Here is a 19,516-nt window from a genome sequence, read left to right as displayed (position 1 = left end):
ACAGCTCATGCAGGAACCAGAAACACAAAGGCGTGACTAAGGCACGTCACGGAGACTAAACAGCTCTAGAGCGGTACCACCCACTGAAGAGGTTTGCATATACTGGTTCAAACTGGGCTTTCCAGGGATTCAAATAAAGAGAGTGCTTTTGGTATAGAGGTTAAACTGACATTGGCCCTTCTTGCTACTCCAGCAAACAGAAAGGACCTTCTCTTCAAGGACAGCCATCACCCTTTGTGGAAGGGCTGTAGAGACTTTAGCCTTCTGGGGCTATATAAGGCTGATGGGTGACTCTTGGTATGTTGGTTTGTGTTTAAGTCTGTTAACTGTTTTTATTATGTCTTCTCTAATGCTTTTTACCTTAACAAATGTGGTTGTTTAGAATGAGCTGTATAGTAACTGGTGGGAATACATTGTTCATAGCCCTCCGAGAGAAAGCAAAACTCCAGTACTGTCCATTAGGCAGACAGGCTTGTTGGGAACATCACAGTGTATGGCATATGGCACCCCAGCTCAGAAAGGAGTGAGACAGGGGCCCTGCCCAGGGACAGATGACAGCTAGAGTCCTGAAACCAGAATGCACACACCGGGGGTGGACTATGGAGGGGAGAATACAGTGCAGGTCCCCCTGAAACTGACATATGCTATTAAAGCACTTACATCAAAAGAGCAAAATAGTGTTGCAACAAAAAAAAACTACACTATTAACTGGAGACCCATCAAAACGAAACTATAAAACCAGTGCTCAGTGGTATACATTTTGATATTCTGCCGTATAAGGGACGATAATAAACTGGCATCTCTCTTGCTGAAGCATTAATTTGAGTGTCTTGTTTGAGAAGTGCATCCCTAATTTTGCATTTCTGCATCTTTTCACTTTTTTTTTTTAAATTAACATTCTTGAAAGGTAACACAAACTTCACCATGTCATAGAATATCAGGGATGGAAGGGACCTGAGGAGGTCATCTAGTCCAACCCCCCCTGCTCAAAGCAGGACCAATCCCCAACTAAATCATCCCAGCCAGGGCTCTGTTAAGCCTGACCTTAAAAACATCTAAGGAAGGAGATTCCATCACCTCCCTAGGTAACCCATTCCAGTGCTTCACCACCCTCCTGTGAAAAAGTTTTTCCTAATATCCAGCCTAAACCTCCCCCACTGCAACTTGAGACCATTACTCCTTGTTCTGTCATCTGGTACCACTGAGAACAGTCTAGATCCATCCTCTTTGGAACCCCCTTTCAGGTAGTTGACAGCAGCTATCAAATCTCCCCTCATTCTTCTCTTCCACAGACTAAATAATCCCAGTGCCCTCAGCCTCTCCTCATAAGTCATGTGCTCCAGCCCCCTAATCATTTTTGTTGCCCTCCGCTGAACTCTTTCCAATTTTTCCACATCCTTCTTGTAGTGTGGGGCCCAAAACTGGACACAGTACGCCAGATGAGGCCTCACCAATGCCGAATAAAGGGGAATGAGCACCTCCCTCAATCCGCTGGCAATGCTCCTACTTATACAGCCCAAAATGTCGTTAGCCTTCTTGGCAACAAGGGCACTCTGTTGACTCATATCCAGCTTCTCGTCCACAGTAACCCTTAGGTCCTTTTCTGCAGAACTGCTGCCTAGCCGCTCGGTCCCTAGTCTGTAGCAGTGCATGGGATTCTTCCAACCTAAGTGCAGGACTCTGCACGTGTCCTTGTTGAACCCCATCAGATTTCTTTTGGCACAATTCTCTAATTTGTCTAGGTCCCTCTGTATCCTATCCCTACCTTCCAACATATCTACCACTCCTCCCAGTTTAGTGTCATCTGCAAACTTGATGAGGGTGCAATCCACACCATCCTCCAGATCATTAATGAAGATATTGAACAAAACCGGCCCCAGGACCGATAACTGGGGCACTCCGCTTGATACCAGCTGCCAATTAGACTGGAGCCATTGATCACTACCCATTGAGTCCGATGATCTAGCCAGCTTTCTATCCACCTTATAGTCCATTCATCCAGCCCGTGTTTCTTTAACTTGCTGGCAAGAATACCATGGGAGACCATATCAAAAATGTGTCTCTCGGTCTTGGATGACTGAGGGGGAAAATGTCACAATTTAAATTGCAGTACTGCACCAACCTATTTTTAAGATCCTTGATGCCCTATAAGAGTCTGGGAACCCAGTTACCACTAGGTTTGGTTATGCTTGCTGTATATATGGTGCCCAAGTCAATGTTAAAAAAGAAAAAAGAAAAAAAAAGTCAAAGGAGATTGTTCCCATGGAGTACTACAAACCTGGCAAGGCTGGATTTTTTTAAAATAATGCATTTCAGCTATGAAAGTGCAAAGTAAAGCCTACCTTTCCAGGCTTTGACGGAACATAATTTTAATAATTCTTTCAACAGTGACACATATGACCTGAAGAAACTTGCGAATAATTATAATTTTGAAGATTAAATGCCAGAAAACAGTGGTTTGTAATACATCTGCATCAGAACTAACATACATACTATTAGGACTCTTCAGACTCAGGTTCAATTCTCTATACCACAGCAGACTTCCTGTGTGTGACCTTTGGCAAGTCACTTGGCCTCTCTCTGCCTCATTTCCTCATCTGTAAAATGGGGGAAATACTTTTCTATCTCACAGGAGTGTTGCAAGGATAAATACATTAATGCATTTGCAGTCTACTGCTGAAAAGCTCTCTATAAGAGCTAGCTATTATTATTACTAGTTATATGAAAAACATCCTCCATCTTTTCACCTACAGCTCCTACCACTCAGTTATAAGTCTTACAGCTCAACAATTGTTTTCCCAAGCTTCATATCAATACACGGTTATACTTGATAAAAGAACAAAGAATACTGAACACTTGGAAAAAGCTTCTCTTTATAAGACTGTAAACTGAAGCAAACTATATTAGTTTACTATATTTATAGTAAATAAATAATACTTTACCATTAGGGAAAAAAGGCATTCATTTCAATGAGAAGAAATGGGCTACTACTATACGGTTAGGTCCTTATTGTCTCATGGGCTACGTGCAGTTATTGGTTTGTTACTCTTTTCCCCATCATCTTCATTGGATCAGGCACTAAGTGTTATATACTCTGGGCTAGGTCCTTAGTTGGTATAAGCTGACATAGCCCTCTAAACCTACAAAAACCCATAGCTGAATCATGGCTTTTCAATCAACACTTGCAGTAGGAGAAGACTAGATTGGGGCAGAAGTCCCTTCCCCCAGAGCTGGCTGAGGCAGTCACCACACTTCTGGGAGCATGTGTCACTTTCAATATATACTTTCCCCTAGACATGCCAACCCAATTTTGCTGGTCAGTGCAGGGAAGATTGCCATCACACTGTCCTTGCCCCCTCCCTACCTTTAAGAAAGATATCATTGTAGGCACTAGTTTTCAATGCTCAGCATTTGTGAAGGACTAAATGTGACTGTGACTAATCCCTGCACAGGAGTGAGGGCCTTTTGTGTTCTCCCCCAATGTATGGTTAGTCTAAATTTAGGCCAGAGTACTCCAATGTGGAGTACACACCACAATCTTCTTGCTAACATTTTGGTATTACCTCGATTTCTGCATGTCCTCAGTAGTATGGAATTTGCCTGTGTATGTGCTGAGAATCCATTAAAAAGACAAATTTCACTAAGAAAAAAGTAGAAGTCATTATGAATTTATTATTTACACAATTGGTAAAGTACACAAATACAGTGATAGTACAAATGAGGTGTTCCGAGATATTGGTTACCAATACACAGGTTTATACAGACATTGTAACTAATTTTTACAGGTGATAGGATACAACTATTGTGAAAGGCCAAGAACAGCCCACAACCAAGTACAATTCTAGAAATTTGCATCAGTCAGCTTTTAAGTACAGTACAGCAATGTAAGGTTCTGGATACAGAGGAAGGAAAAAAAGGCTACCTTTGTAAGTCTCTCTAACGTTACATCATTAACCACACATATTTACAAAGAAAGCACAGTGAAATGTAGAACTGTACAAATGGTAGTGCACATGCTTTAAGTCCTGAAATCTACAGTAACTGAGTAAGGGATTCTGTTATGCAAAATTATCCATGGACCAAACTTTTAAACCTTTCCATTGCACTCCCCCAAAACACAGGTTTCCCCCAATGAGATCTAGAGCAAGCACAAGCAATTAGTTAGCATTCTGAAATATCTCAAGAAAAATGACTGACAGATTTAGTCCATGGATTTTGGATAGAAAAGGAATTTGCAAAACTCTGGAACAATAAAAACTATCGTAACAAAGTTTGAGGCACAAGGAAAACATTAATGGATTTGTTTTTAGCCTATGTTTCCAAATAGGATGGAATCTTTCTAATAACACTTATGTATTGCACTTTCATTTTCAAGAGGGAAATTGACATTACTTTGCTTGAATATGACTAATAATTCTACTTTTCTAGTTCCTGCAAGGATAAAATATTTAGCATTACTTTATGAAAATGTTTTAAGTTAGAAACAATGTAAAGATCCTTCCATATTCCTTAATAGGGACATCTGCCAAGAGCACTTTTTATTTTGGACATTCGAGGCATATGAACAAGTCATTTAACTCCAGGTAAAGAATAGCAATCCCAGAAATATACAACTTGTATTATATCACGAATGTAATTCACGCCTGAGAATCAGTTCTCAGGATTTCACAGCAGGAATATTTTGTTTATAATTCCTTTTTGAGTCTTGGTAATACACAGCAGACCAGAATTACTTGTTTTTATGTATGTGGATGCTGAAGCAAATGTACACAAATTCACTCAGTCTGCAATGGCAGTAATTCTTGTTCCACTTGCAACTGTCTTCAAACCAGCCAATCTCACAATGTAGAAAACTAGATCTTACCAAGGAAGAGTGTTTTATACACAATCCTCCTTCTCAAATGAAGGAGAAACACATGCCATGCTTACCATCTCTAAACTCCAACAAATTCCTCAAATATCAGAGCCCTTCTCCCTCTTTATTCTTCACATTCTTTAGGAATAAGTTATCTATCAATATCACCATCTCTAAAGAGCCCAGACACTTCTGTCCAGTATCTTTTGTTTTCTCTGACTGTATTAGAGAAGAGTAAAAATTCAAAAATGTTTCTGTGTTTCATGGAGAGTTCCATTTAAAATGTGGAAGAAGCAAAGTAATAAAACTAATGCATATTATTAAAAAACTTTCAGGAGAACTCCCCCACCCCACATCCCAAATGGGACCATACAAAAAAAAAGTAAACAGTTTAAATAAAATCAGATGGTTTTAATTAATTTACATATTCCCTGCCAGACTAAATTTTACAAGAAATTTCAAGTCATTGTCTTTAACTCAGGATTGTTCATATTTGACATTTTTAAATCAGACAAAAGCAAGACAGAATTCTTTACACAGAATTAAGCCAATAATCTTAGCAAAATGATATAAAATTTTCTTAAACCAACCAGGTAAAAGATTTATAGTTACAGTAGAATAATAAAAAGGGGTAAAGTCTGCCACTTGTGGAGGGAGAACTGAAATGGCTATTCAACAACAGGCGGTTAACTCTGTAAACCATCTCTTCCTTTTCCAGCCCTGTTACTACAGAGTTCACTTAAGGTCATTGGGTTTCTGGCAAGAGCCTCTTTTAATGGCACCTGTTGGAGTCTGTCCATGTTCCTGCAAGTATCTCTTTGTAAGTGGCATGGAGAGCTCCAGTTGTAATGTTTCTGCTCTAGGTTGGGGTATTTTTGCTAGTAAAGCCATTGGTAACATAGGCGATCAGCCATGCATTATCTGCCCTCTATGGCAAAATTATTTTCATCGGTGCACAGCAGACTGGAGAACACTGGTAGTCACACGAGCAGGAATCTATCAGAGCCAAAGAACAAGATAACATCAGCACAAGTCATTTTAACTAGCACGTAGATGGTGCTACCAAAATTGTTTCAGCCACTTGTTGCAAAACATCTGGGCATAAAAACCCTGTTAAAAGAAAAAATGATCTTTCTAGAATCTATAATCCAATGGACTACACAGGCTATGTCATACCTACCTGTAGCCACATCACGTTATCTGCATTTTCCTTCTGTATTAAGGTTAACACAGGAAATGCACCTCTTCAGAAAAAACAGAGTTTGAAGAACAAACAAATCAGAGCAAAAACATGCATGCAAAAAAAGAACAAAACCAGATTAAACTGCTGAGCTCTCAAAATAAAACTGATGGTGATTCAAGGCTGAAGAAACCCATATCGAAGCATAAAGTTAAAAATATGTTTAAAAAAAATAGAGCTCTGGCTTTTTACTGGTGATGCCATATTAAACACATTTCACAATATTATTTACTTAACTTGAGTTTGTCTTAAGTAACATTCTGCCCACAGAAAGTTAAAGGCATCACACATCAGTACATTTAATTTAAGAAGTTACAAATGTCAAAGTAGCAATATCACTCCAAGATAGAGAAGCAGAGTCTTAAGTAGCTACCACATTTTTGGCACATAAAGGTCAAGCACAACAGACAAGATCTTGATCCAGCTGGTTTCCTGCTGTCGTAACTCATGCAAGATTTGTATTGGACTTCAATGGACGCTTTGCTTGAGTAAGCCCTAATGATTGGGTCTCTAAAGAAGTAAACCATCATTTGCAGACAGTTTTGAATATTACAACAACAATTTAAGAAAGAAGAAGCTTCTGGAGTCAGCCAAGTACACAGAACAACTGGAGAAAATTAAATAAAAAAAGAGGAAGAGAAGGATGCTACACCAACTGCAGATGTAGGATTAGTGCAAGCTGGAGCTTTATAGAGAAAGTAAAGCAGTGGAAAGAACTACAGAATTTAACAAGGAACAGAAAAATAGGATTGCCTTTTTAATATATAGCAAAGCAAAGAAGCAGCTTCTAAAATAATTTAAGAGTCAGTATCCTTCAACAGTGAGGTACAGATTTTGACCCACAAATGTTTCTATTGCTAAAACACAATTGGCTTAAATACTAGAAAACTGCGCACAAAGGCGGAAATTATTTCACTATCCACTGGCAAAGGATTTTGAGTGTCCAAGTTCAAGTCTGCCTATATTCAAGGTGCTCATGTTTCAGCTACACTAAAGAGAAGTTCATCTGAAAATGTTTTTAATCTCTGGCAGCTCATAAGGGATGGAAGAGAATTTAAAAATATAGAAAAATGAAGGCTACTTTAATAACTTGTTCCACTCATGCCAAGATAAAGCCTTACTTGAATTAGTTAATTTTGTTCTCCATGACAAGTTCAGAACAAGTAATCTGTTTTCATAATTTTAAAAGATCTAGTTTAGAATGGATGTCTGAGATTGTGAGCATAATTATGGTGTGACTAGTGGTTCTAGGATAGACTTGGTTTAGAGTTGCTGGTCTGCTTATTTTATTAGCAATGCCTTAATAGCCATAGGGGCTTCCCAAATCACCAATTTTAATTAATTCTGCTAAAGAATTTAGGAAGAATAGTAGTAAATACTTCAGCTCTTGGAAGGATGTTTACTTTTACAGTCAGAAGGAATCCTAATGCCATGTCAAGTACCTGACATCTGAGCGTAGGGCACAGAGATAAAGCGTACAATTGTAAGAGTTAATGTGAGGAGGAAGAGCCAAATCTGATGTTTCCACAGGATTTAATCCCACCCCATCCAAAAAGATTTGGGTCTAACAAGAAGGGACTCACCCAGTGCTGCCTTCCAACGAGGAGACGAGCAGCTACTTGCCATGATGTTCGAAGGGAATGCTATTCTGAGGTGGGGGGAAAAGACAGCAATTTGTAACAGTTCTACTGTCCAAATATATAAAGTTGACTACAAAATCCAACCTAAATTTGCAGTTGAACCTACATATACTTTCCAAAGACTTTAATTTCAGATTGCTACAAGACTTGTACAAATAGCTATTTTAAAAGGAACAAAAACATTCTTCCTCAAAGAAAGCTGAAAGCTGAGGGTTTGAGGAGCTATGTAGAAAATGATCCCTATAAAGATTAACATATGAATAAAGGTTCTCTCATTAGGAAGTGAACTGTATTTTGGGAGTGCATTTTTGTTCCAGCCTCTGTTTTAGTCCAATAAAGTGGTAATAACACAGACTGTTCATTGCCAGTGCTGGCCATTGATTTAAAAACATTCTCCTTTGTCAAAGAGACTTATTCCATTATTCTTAAGTATTCTAAACCTTTTCCTCCCAACTACAGAGAGAAATTCTCAGTCTACTATTAACATAAATAGGAGTTGTGCAAGAGCTAGATCCTGCAAGGTGCTATGCACTCTGCATCCAGCAAAGCACTTAAGCACGTGAGAAGTTCCATTGAAACAGTCTTACAGAATTGAGCCCTGTATGAAGAGAAGCAAAGGTTACTCACCTGTTACTGGAGTTCAAGACAACCTCTGCACATTCACTCGCCTGAGATGTGCCCGATTGTACAGTCTGGACTGGAAATTTTAGCAGCAGTGCCCATGGGAGCGCTCATGCACCCACTATCCTTCCATCACTACTCTTAAGACTCAAAGGGTGTAGCTATAAAAGGTAGGATGGCATTCTGACTGCCTCAGGTACTTCCACCACCTTCTCAGATCCAAAGTTCATAGATTAATTTTAACGCCAGAAGAGACCATTAGTTCATCTAGTACGATATCCTGCTTCACACAGGCCATTTCTTCCAGTTACCTCTGTGCAGCCCATTAACTTGTGTTTAACTAGAGCATATCCTCCAGAAAGGAATCCAGTCTTGGATTTCAAGACATTAAAAGAATCCACCATATTCTTTTGTAGTTTGTTCCAGTAGTTCATAATCCTCACTGTTAAAATATTGTGCCTTATTTCTAATTTGAATTTGTCTGGCTTTAACTTCCAGTCACTGGTTCTTCTCATGCCTTTCTCTTATAGATTTAAGAGTCCTTTCGTAGCAAGTATTTTCTCCCCATGAAGGAACTTGTATACATAGTGATCAAGTCACCTCTTGAACTTTTTGATAAGCTAAACAGACTGAGCTCCATCTCTCTCACTGTAAGGCATTTTTTCCATCCCTCAAATCATTTGAGGCTTTTGTCTGCATCCTCTCCTTTTGAAATGTGAACACCAAAATGGGACAAAGTATTCCAGTATCACTCTCATCAATGCCATATACATAGGTAAACACACATCCCAACTCCTAATTCCTACTCCTTTGTTTATAAATCTAAGGACTACGTTAGGACTTTTTGCCAGCTCATACTGAACTCCACTATGACCCTTAAATCCTTTTTCAGGGTCACGACTTTCCAGGATACAGTCCCCTGTTCTTTAGGTATGGACTGCATTCTTTCTGCCCAGATATATGACATTGCATTTGGCTAATTTTGTTGGAATGGGCCCAACTTTCCACGCGATCCAGATAACTATGTATGACTGCCCTGTCCTCACCACATTCTGCCAACATTTGTGCTATCTGCAATTCTTCCAAAATGCTTTAAAATATTATTTGAGGAAGTTTTTATTAATTAGTTTACAATTAATAAAATTGCCATGTAAATATCAAACAATCATTACAAGAGTTGTCTCTTTAAACAAAAGCTAATACATAGGAATATTGTCAGAGCTTTCTATTTAACAGGGTGTTACCATATTACACATTGAACATCTTTGCAGTGCCTATAATATGTTGTGTCAAGTGATTTCATTGAATTGAGTGAAATCTCTATAAACACATATTTTACAGACCAGGCATGTCTATCAAATGTTAATATTCAAATAAATTGGACAGGTGCCATCTGAAAATTATCAACAGTGATTTTATATTTACTTCCGGATCATTAACTTACATGCTGAATAGCAGTGGGCCTAGAACTGATCCCTGCAGAACTCTACTAGAAACATCTCTATTTAATGATTCCTGACTGACAGCTACTTTTTGAAGAACTGTCAGTTAGCCAGGTCTTAATCCATTTAACATGTGCTTCATTGTTGTTGTATAGGGCTAGTTATTTAATCAGAATGCCATGTAGTACTAAATCAAATGCCTTACAAAATTTTAAGTATATTACATCTATCCAGTTACTTTTATCATCCAAACATCTCAAAGAATGAAATAAAATTTGCTTGACAAGATGTATTTTCCATAAAACCATGTTGATTAGCATTATATTGCCTTCTTTCAATTCTTTATTAATGGAAACCTGTAGCAGCTTTTCCATAATTTTGCCCAGATTGATGTAGTTGAAATCAGCATTCCAACCAAGAAGGGAAGGTGGGCTGGGAGTGTGAATGTGCAGAGGTCATCTGTAAGAACCCTGGTTACAGGTGAGTAGCTTTCGTTTCTTCTTAAGAGTACCTTTTTGGTATATTCCCACTCTTGGGAATTTGGCAAGTAGTGCTCCTCCCTCTGCATGGTCGGATGAGAATGCCTGGTTAAGGATTGCAGTACTGTCTTACCAACTGAGCAACTGATCAAGATGCCAAATGGCAGATCTACAGATTTCTAATATGAGAGTATGTCTAAGGCAAGCCATAGAGAGTGCTCTGTTTTTTTTCATTAAGGATTTAGGGGTATTTTAATACTCCTCTATACATAGGGGTTCGGCTTCCTTGACCACAGGTTACTGTACCAGGAAGGACAGCTGAGTGGAGATGAGGTCCACTTATCAAGGAAGGGGAAGAGTGTCTTTGGATACAGACTGGCTAACCTAGTGAGAAGGACTTTAAACTAGTTTTAATGGGGACAGGAGATAAAAGCCTACAAGTAAATCACAAACATGGACACCTGGGAAAAGGGTTGGAATCGGGGGAGAGGGGGGGAAGCATGGTCAATTATAGGAAGGATAAAGGAGAGACAAGATCAAATCATTATCTTAGATGTCTTTATACTAATTCAAGAGGTATGGGGAATAAACAGGAAGAACTAGAAATACTAGTGAATAAACACAGAACAAAAAGATGGCTACTGAATCATGCAGCTTGCAATAACCTACAGTTTGAAGGAAGCAATATGTTTTATTAAGCTTCTGATTAATTTTCAAGCTAACTGTTGGCCCTGGATCAGGGGCAGGGTATGGCTCTATATTACAACCTTGGTCCTCTATATCACCATTTGATTTGCCTCTGGCTTCCACCTTGATGGAACAATTTTGGATTTTGTTGTAAGGAACAAGATCCTTAACGGTATGCTCTCGTAGTCTGGCTCTTTCAGCAGAGTCTGACACCTGTGAGGCTAGGGATTTCTCCACAGTATGATCCAATGAAGTGGATTCACATTGACTGGCACCTTAGGACTGGCTCCAGTTAAGAAGATAGACACCTGCACCAGAGAACTGTTGGGTTTTCTGGACCCATCATTTGTCAGAAGGGAATCGGGTCTCCAACACTTGTGGATCCCTTGACTTGGAGCCAGAAAGTTTAGCTGCTAATGCTTCCTCCAGTAGCAATGCTTGGAGTTGATGCTGAAACTTTTTGCTAGCCCTGGTGGTCAGTCTGCTGCATATAGAGGATTAAGATAGTGAATGACCTTCCTCCAAGAAGGCCAAACAATTCACATGTGCATCTGAAATAGGAAAGATAGCAGGGCAAAAGGCACATCTCTTGAACCCCAACTTTGTGGTCTTCGGTTCTACAGTTGGGAACTGGGGGATCTGAGCCCCTGTGAAATCCTCAGCAAAAGAAAGAAATTAAAATTGCTACATAATAAACTAAAGACAGCACTGGGAATGATCTGTTCCATCAAATGCAGGTTGGGGGAGATGGCCAGATTCCTGTTTTGTCTGCTATCAGGGTTGGAAAGAACTGAGGTGGTTGGCAGGACAAGCCCCCTTTTATAGCCATTCACTCCAAATATGTGTAGCAGCGAGAGGAGGGGCAGGATGTGTGTGAGAGCACTCTGACAAGCACTGCTACTAGAAGGTTACTTTGGTCCAGGCAGCACCATTGGTGCATCCCAGGAGTGGGGATGTGTACAGACTACTTGAAGAACACATACCTAGGTGTTCCAGATATCCAGGTATTTTCATCTCTTACAGCTAAAAAAACCCTAAAAAGTAACTGGCAACATCATCCTGGAGAACCCTTGACTGAGGTGAGACATGGGACATTTTCCTGATCAAAAAGATCCCAAATACCCAATCAAGTTTATTTTATCTTCTATAAAAAGGATTCAGCACCTTTAAAGTTAAATGTGGAAAAAATCTGTTTTGGTCTGGTTGGATTGTAACAGTTAGAAAACAAAAATTCCCCTAAACTAAGACATGATTCACTATTCAAATAAAAAATTCTGAAACTTATTTCTGTAGTGTCAGTGCAAATGAGAACCCTTAACACTTCCTGCTTTATTTTGGAGCTATCACCACCAACCTGAATCCAATTTTTCAGTGTCAAAAGTGGAACAATCAGCAATTTAAAAGGCAGGATTCCTTAATCATATATAAGATAATCTTAAACACATGCTTTGAAGAACATCTTGTGTCTGGAATTATCAATGAGGAAACTGACAACAAATCTGGATGGTTCAAGATATTCACATTCTCAAATATTGTATATGATATATATTTATATTAGAAATTGATATTAAACATTTTCCCTAACTATTCTTGTAGTGTCATCTATATTACATTACAAAAGTGTGATTCAAATCTGAAATACCTGAAAACATTTTGGAAGTCTCTGAGATCAGTGAAATTCAATAAATGCTAAATATGTTTGAAGTTTAACGGAGACCTGAAATATTTTAAACTATGCACTAAAGTAAATACGTTTATAGACTGAAAAACCACAGGACTTTTAAACAAAGTTTGAAATCCTTGGCTAGCTACCATGGTATGAAAATAGATTATTCTTTTCTATACTCCCTTTGGTTCCAAAACTGCAAAGGGATTCATGTATCCAGGCTGGCAAGTCCCAATATCTACATGGATCCATTTGGAAAGAATAGGGCCTTATATTTATAAAACTCTAGATGTAACAGGATTATGTTACTATACTCCTTGTACTTTAATACAGAAATGCTTTAGAAAAATGCAATGCACGAATTTGAGCCAAACATTCCATAACTACAGCCACCTAAAGAACTGGAATGAATTACTAACCACACCAGGATTAAGAACACTCTGAAACTTTACCATCAGGAGTTTTATTCCTTCATTACAAGCAAGATACACTCAGACATGGAAGGGAATAAGAATAAAACACCACTTACTGCAATTTTTCCCCACTAATGACTTGCTTTTATGTCGACTGTTACAAAGACAATCTCAAATTCTATCAAATCTGAGAGTTAAACACCGAGTAAATACTGAAATAATGCCTATTGGGCTAGAAAAGACAATCATCTTTTCATCTGAGGACCTCCAAGGGATTTAACAATATTAAGTATACTTTGCCAAATCTCTGAACATAATAAAATCACCACATATGGGGCAGTGAAAGCTATATGATAAGCTGTATTTAATGTCCAGCTATAACCACCTCACTTACATTATGCTCACTATCTCAGCTAGGATTTATACAAATCCAAATTTAAGACTTCTCAAAATAGCTGCTTTCTTTCCTCCCAATCTGCTGAAAAAGCACCTCCTCCCTCTCCCCAACTGTACAACTCCAACCCTCCCCTGCTTTAAACTAAAGGGACCAGGAGACAGGTCAGTGATCAGGTCAAAGTTCAGTAACTTGCCCTTCAGAGCTAAAAATGGAGACCATTCTCAGATTTCAAAACAGATAAACAGGACTTGTTTCTAAAACCTGGATGGGTCCTGACATATCAGACTTTAAAAGTCATAAAATTTCTGTGTGTGAAGAATTTAAGGTAATTTTAAAAGAGGCTTTAAAAATATATTTCCCTCTTACTCTGAGATCTGTGGGAGTAATGATATTAAGAGAGTTTGGTTTTACAAGTGGAGGAACACAAAAAACAGTCCAAAGATTTTATAAACTCAACTATTTCTAAAATGTATTAAGAGTAGCTATTACTTTATATATTTATTACACGCATCCATAAATAGAAAGTTTTCCACTTCCCCATTCAGTGTGCAAGTTCAATGGTGAGAGAGAAAGAGAGCTCTGTAGTGTCTGTGGCTGAAGCCCAGAGGAATGCTACCTCCTTTGCTACAGAATTTGAACAGCGTGGACTGAATGAAGCTGTGTTTTGCATAATCCTGGCTCATTCAATGAGATGCATGATGTGCAGAATACTGACTCCCGCATCTACAACCCTCTCAATTATTTGTCATCTTTGACTCCCTCCTTCACTCTACTGCCAAAATCCACATTGAGGATAGTTTCCCCTGCTACAGTTTAGTATATTTCTAAAGCCAAGTAAAGTGAGAGCTCTCTGAACTGATTTTTTTTTTGTTTGCAATGTCCAATTTTTGCAAGATTTGGTAGGGAGAAAGCCTTTCAAGTTCACTTTCAAAATAAACGTATTTGCAATTAATTCTGAACTCATTAATTCTATTATAAAATCCCAGATCATTAAATTCATTTTTAAAAATGGAAAATGTTGATTAGCACTTAGCATCTCAAAATTTGACACATTTGCAAGCAAAACAAAGTGGAATGCCAACCATGACAGCTGAATTTACTTCCCAGATAACAATATTCCTGTATATCAAATAGGGCTGTTAAAGAATTAAAAAAAATTAATTGTGATTAATTGTAACATTAAAAAAAATCAATTAATTTCAGTTTTAATTGCACTGTTAAACAATAACAGAATACCATTATTTAAATATTTATGGATGTTTTCTACATTTCCAAATATTGATTTCAATTATAACACAATATAAAGTATACACTGCTCACTTAATTTTATTACAAATATTTGTACTGTAAAAAACAAACAAAAGAAATAATATTTTTCAAATCATCTCATACAAATACTATAGTGCAATCTCTTTACTGTCAAAGTGCAACTTATAATTATTATTTTTTACATAACTGCACTCAAATAAAACAATATAAAACTTCAGAGCCTACAAGTCCACTCAGTCCTATTTCTTGTTCAGCCAATCACTAAGACAAACACATTTATTTACATTTTTGGGAGATAATGCTGCCCACTTATTTACAATATCACCTGAAAGTGAGAATAGGCGTTTGCATGGGACTTTTGTAGCTGGAGTTGCATTCGTATGCCCCTTCATGCTTCAGCCACCATTCCAGAGGACATGCTTCCATACTGATGAAGGGCTCTGCTCGATGACAATCCAAAGCAGTGCAGACTAATGCACGTTCATTTTCATCATCTGAGTCAGATGCCACCAACAGAAGGTTGATTTTCTTTTATAGTGGTTCGGGTTCTGTAGTTTCCAAATAGAAGTGTTGCTTTTTTAAGACTTCTGACAGCATGTTCCACACCTTGTCCCTCTGAGATCTTGGAAGGCACTTCAGATTCTTAAACCTTGGGTCAAGTGCTATAGCTATCTTTAGAAATATCATATTGGTAACTTCTTTGCGTTTTGTCAAATCTGCAATGAAAGTGTTCTGAAATCGAACAACATATGCTGGGTCGTCATCCAAGACTGCTGTAACATGATATATATGTCAGAATGCAGGTAAAACCACGGAACGGAAGAAACAATTCTCCCCTGAGGAGTTCAGTCACAAATTTAAACACTTTTTTTTTTTTTAAACAAGCGTTATCAGCATGGAAACATGTCCTCCGGAATACTGGCCAAAGCACGAAGGAGCATACAAATGTTCAGCATATCTGGCACCTAAATACCTTCCAACGCCAGCTACAAGAGTGACATGTGAATGCGTGTTCTCACTTTCAGGTGACATTCTAAGTTCCCTGTAAGCTGCACGGCTGTGCAGCAGGCTCTCAAGTGCCGTGCAGGTGGGGAGAGGAGCCTCTCCCCCAGCCCAGTCAAGCCCTACCCCGCCCGAGCTGCGGGGGAGAGGACCCCCTACCCCAGCCCAGCCCCACCCGAGCTGCGGGGGAGAGGACCCCCTCCCCCAGCCCAGCCCCGCCCCACTGGAGCTGAGGAGAAGAGGAACCCCTCCCCCAGCCCAGCTCAGCGCCATCAGAGCTGCCGCAGCCAGGGAGAGGCGCCTCTCACCGGGCCCCAAGCTCCTACGGGGAGAGAGGGCTGGAGGGAGTCTTCTCTCCCCACCGCAGCCCTGGTGCAGCCTGCACCCCAAACCCTTCATCACAGCTGCCCGGGGGGGGGGGGGGAGCAAGTGGGGCAATTTGCCCCAGGCCCTGGCCCGGCGGCGGTCCGGGTCTTCGGCGGCATTTCGGCGGCAGGGGGCCCTTCAGTGCTGCCGAAGCCGCGGAGCGACTGAAGGGCCCCCCGCCGCCGAAATGCCGCTGAAGACCCGGACCGCTGCCAGGTGAGTACAAGCGCCGCAGCTCCCCCGCTTTGCCCCAGGTCCCCTGAATCCTCTGGGCGGCCCTGCCCTTCATCCCCAGCCCCACCCCAGAGCCCGCACCCCAACCCTCTGCCCCAGCCCTAATCCCCCCAATCCCAGCCCAGAGCACCTTCCTGCACCCCAAACCCCTTATCCCCAGCCTCACCCCAGAGCCTGCATCCCCAGCTGGAGCCTGCACCCATTCACGCACCCCAACCCCCTGCCCCAGCCCTGATCCCCCTCCGAACCCCTCGATCTGAGCCCAGAGCACCCTCCTACACCCCAAACTCCTCATCCCCAGCCCCACCCCAGAGCCCTCCCCCCCCGCTGCCCCAGTCCAGAGCTCCCTCCTGCATCCTGAACTCCTCATTTCTGGCCCCACCCTGGAGCCCGCACCCCCAACCAGAGCCCTCACCCCCTCACGAACTCCAACCCCAATTTTGTGAGCGTTCATGGCCCGCCATACAATTTCTAATTCCAGATGAGGCCCTTGGGCCAAAAAGTTTGCCCACCCCATTGTACGAGGTGAACTGCAAATATTTCTTTTGTTGATCTTTCTTACTGTGCAAATATCTGTAATAAAAAATAATATAAAGTGAGCACTGTACACTTTGTATTCTGTGTTGTAACTGAAATCAATATATTTGAAAATGTATAAATCATCCAAAGATAGTTATAAGAAATTTAAATTGGTATTCTATTATTGTTTAACAGTGCGATTAATCACTATTAATTATTTTAATCGAGTTAATTTGTTTTGAGTTAATCGTGATTAATTGATAGCCCTAATATTAACTAAACTACCTGAACAATAGAAGGACACTGTCAATAACTGATATTTCAAAGCAAATGCACCGCTGAAGTCTCCACAATCTAACTATGTCTGGAGATAAGTTTGTATTCTAGAGAACCTTAAGACAAGCCATGTGTATACTAAAATTTAAGATACAGGTTTTGTTGAGTCTAGAATTTCTCATCTTCTCTATACACTAAGAATGCTGTATTGATTTAAAGGCAATTCTATAGTGAGCACCACCACAGTATGACCATTTACACTATAGCCTACCACCATGCTACACAGGGTGCACTTAAACAGTCACTAAAGCAGTTTAGGCACAATTTTAACTGTGTGTGTAGGAAAAACAATGGCATTATACATTTTAAAAAGCGTATTAATTTCACTAATTAAAAAGCTACTGTTAATTCCGAACCTTGTTAAAAAGTCCATTAACGCAGAGAGACAGCAAACTTTGCAGAAGGCATACAAATTGAATTCTGACAGAATTATGTCACCCTAACTAAAGACAGTGATGATGTGCTTATCAAATAAGTATTAAATACTCAATTAGCAGTTTTGTTTCTTCTAGAAATCCACAGATGGGAAGAAATAAGCCAATGTTTACAAAATGTCCAAAAGACTAGTAAACTTAAGAAAATTTTACTTTTACACTTTTAAATGGGAACTATGAGTACTGGGAGTTAAGAGAAAAATCCAAAAGTTATAAATGAAAGGTACCTGATAGCATGTTTAAGGCTTCTACCTAGCTATCAAAACAAGAAAGATATAGTGAAAGAAGGAACAAGGCAGAAGTGGAATAGAAAAGTAAAAGATTACATGGAAGAAAAAATGTTGTTCAAGACTTAATTATCTTGACTAAGTATACCGCATCATATTTCCACCTCAGAATTACAGCAACTGCTATATTTCTACAATATTAGATCCTCTCAGCAGTAAAAAAATAACAAACAAACAAAAAACTAAAATGCACAAGCCATGTTTTCTAGATTGCAAGACTTTTGAATTCTGCAGTTAAAATTACTAAGATAATTTTAAGATCCTTTAAGATCCTGAATATTATATTACCTGTAATCATGTCTAATGCAAATATAGGAAATTGTTCTGACTGCTTTAGTGAAACAAATATATAGCATATGTTCCACCAAATAGCACACACGACCCTTTGGGCTCCTACTGTATACTGAACATCTTCTCATATGGCTCTTTAATACAGCCCTGGCATTAAAAGGCTTGCCACTGGGCGTACACAAAGAAATAGAAAGATGGAGATTAAACAAAAAAATTGCCCTTGTTCAGTTCTTTAGAGATCAATATGATACTTTGTTATATATTGAACTGATATCGTAAGACAAAGGCCTTATGAGTGGTGCCTCCAACAAAGCGAAAAGGTAGGAACTACATACCTAAATATTCTAAACTCCTTTATAAAATAAGGAAGTGAATATTCTTCAGTATGAAATCCCATTGATAAACTGGTAAACTGACATAGGAAGGTACAACAGCCTGATCAAAATAAGTACTCTCAAATTAAACCCCTCCCTTTCCCATAAAAAGGTGTTTATTCTGTACCTGTGAAGTTGACATACGAGAAGTATCTTGGCGGCCTGTTAAATCAGACGAAGAGATATTGACAGGGGCACCACGATGCAATCTCATACTCACTTTCCGTTCTCGCTCCATTCCAGACACTGGCCGAGGAGAGGCGTTAGCTGTGAGAAAGACTGTATTAGCTTATCACTTAACTTTCTTGTAATACAGCTTTAAACAGGATTTAAAGAGGAGTTCGTTTTTAAGATCTTTAAAAAAACAAACAAAAAAAAACTGTTTCACCAGGGAACGGACAAACACCTAAATCCCTTTTGCAGTGACAGTAGGCAGAAACAGCAGTTAAGTTATATGTAATAACCAGGCGTTGGATTTGAGCACAGCGGAGAGAGAGGAAAAAAAAAAGTATACACTCATTTAAACTGGACAGAAGACCAGGTCAAGATTTAAGAACAAAAGAGCTGCCATACTGGTTCAGACCATGGCTCATCCTGCCCAGCACCCTGTCTCCAGGGCAATTATGAAGTGATCCATCCCTATCTACACCTTCTGGCTTCTGATATTCAGAGGTTTAGGGTCACCCTGACCATAGTGTTGTGTCCCTGACCATCATGGGTAATAGCTATTTATGGATCTATCCTACATGAACTTAGTCAGTTTTTTTTTTTTTTTTAAACACTTATACTTTTGGGCATCACAACATTCCATGACAATGAGTTCCACAGGTTAATTGTGCATCATGTGAAGAAGTACTTCCTCTTGTTTGTGTTAAACCTGCTACCTATTATTTTCATTGGGTGATCTCTGGTTTATGTAGGAAAGGGTAAATAACACTCCTCTATTCACTTTTTCCACACTATT

The 19,516-nt window shown here is 39.4% G+C and overlaps 1 protein-coding gene across 4 annotated transcripts in view; it reads right to left on the bottom strand.

The window, feature by feature from the left end:
* Window positions 1-3,652: 3,652 nt before the first annotated feature.
* Window positions 3,653-19,516, bottom strand: part of CSNK1D (casein kinase 1 delta) — a 32,196-nt gene continuing 16,332 nt past the window's right edge. The window contains exons 7-9 of one of the 4 annotated variants that reach the window (XM_026654572.2): window positions 18,680-18,819; window positions 7,679-7,743; window positions 3,653-5,851 (exon numbers count right to left, since the gene is read on the bottom strand). In XM_026654572.2, the coding sequence (XP_026510357.1) occupies window positions 7,711-7,743; window positions 18,680-18,819 (173 nt within the window). In that variant the 3' untranslated portion in view covers window positions 3,653-5,851; window positions 7,679-7,710. The remainder of the gene's footprint in view (window positions 5,852-7,678; window positions 7,744-18,679; window positions 18,820-19,516) is intronic. The other 3 variants (XM_026654574.2, XM_026654575.2, XM_026654573.2) reach the window with 3 other exon arrangements.

This window comes from Terrapene carolina, unplaced genomic scaffold (assembly GCF_002925995.2).
Source record: "Terrapene carolina triunguis isolate 2854851 unplaced genomic scaffold, T_m_triunguis-2.0 Scaffold192, whole genome shotgun sequence".
NCBI classification, from domain to species: Eukaryota; Metazoa; Chordata; order Testudines; family Emydidae; genus Terrapene; species Terrapene triunguis.
The sequence above is the reverse complement of the archived record's forward strand: the minus strand, read 5'-3'. Positions and strand labels throughout refer to the sequence as shown.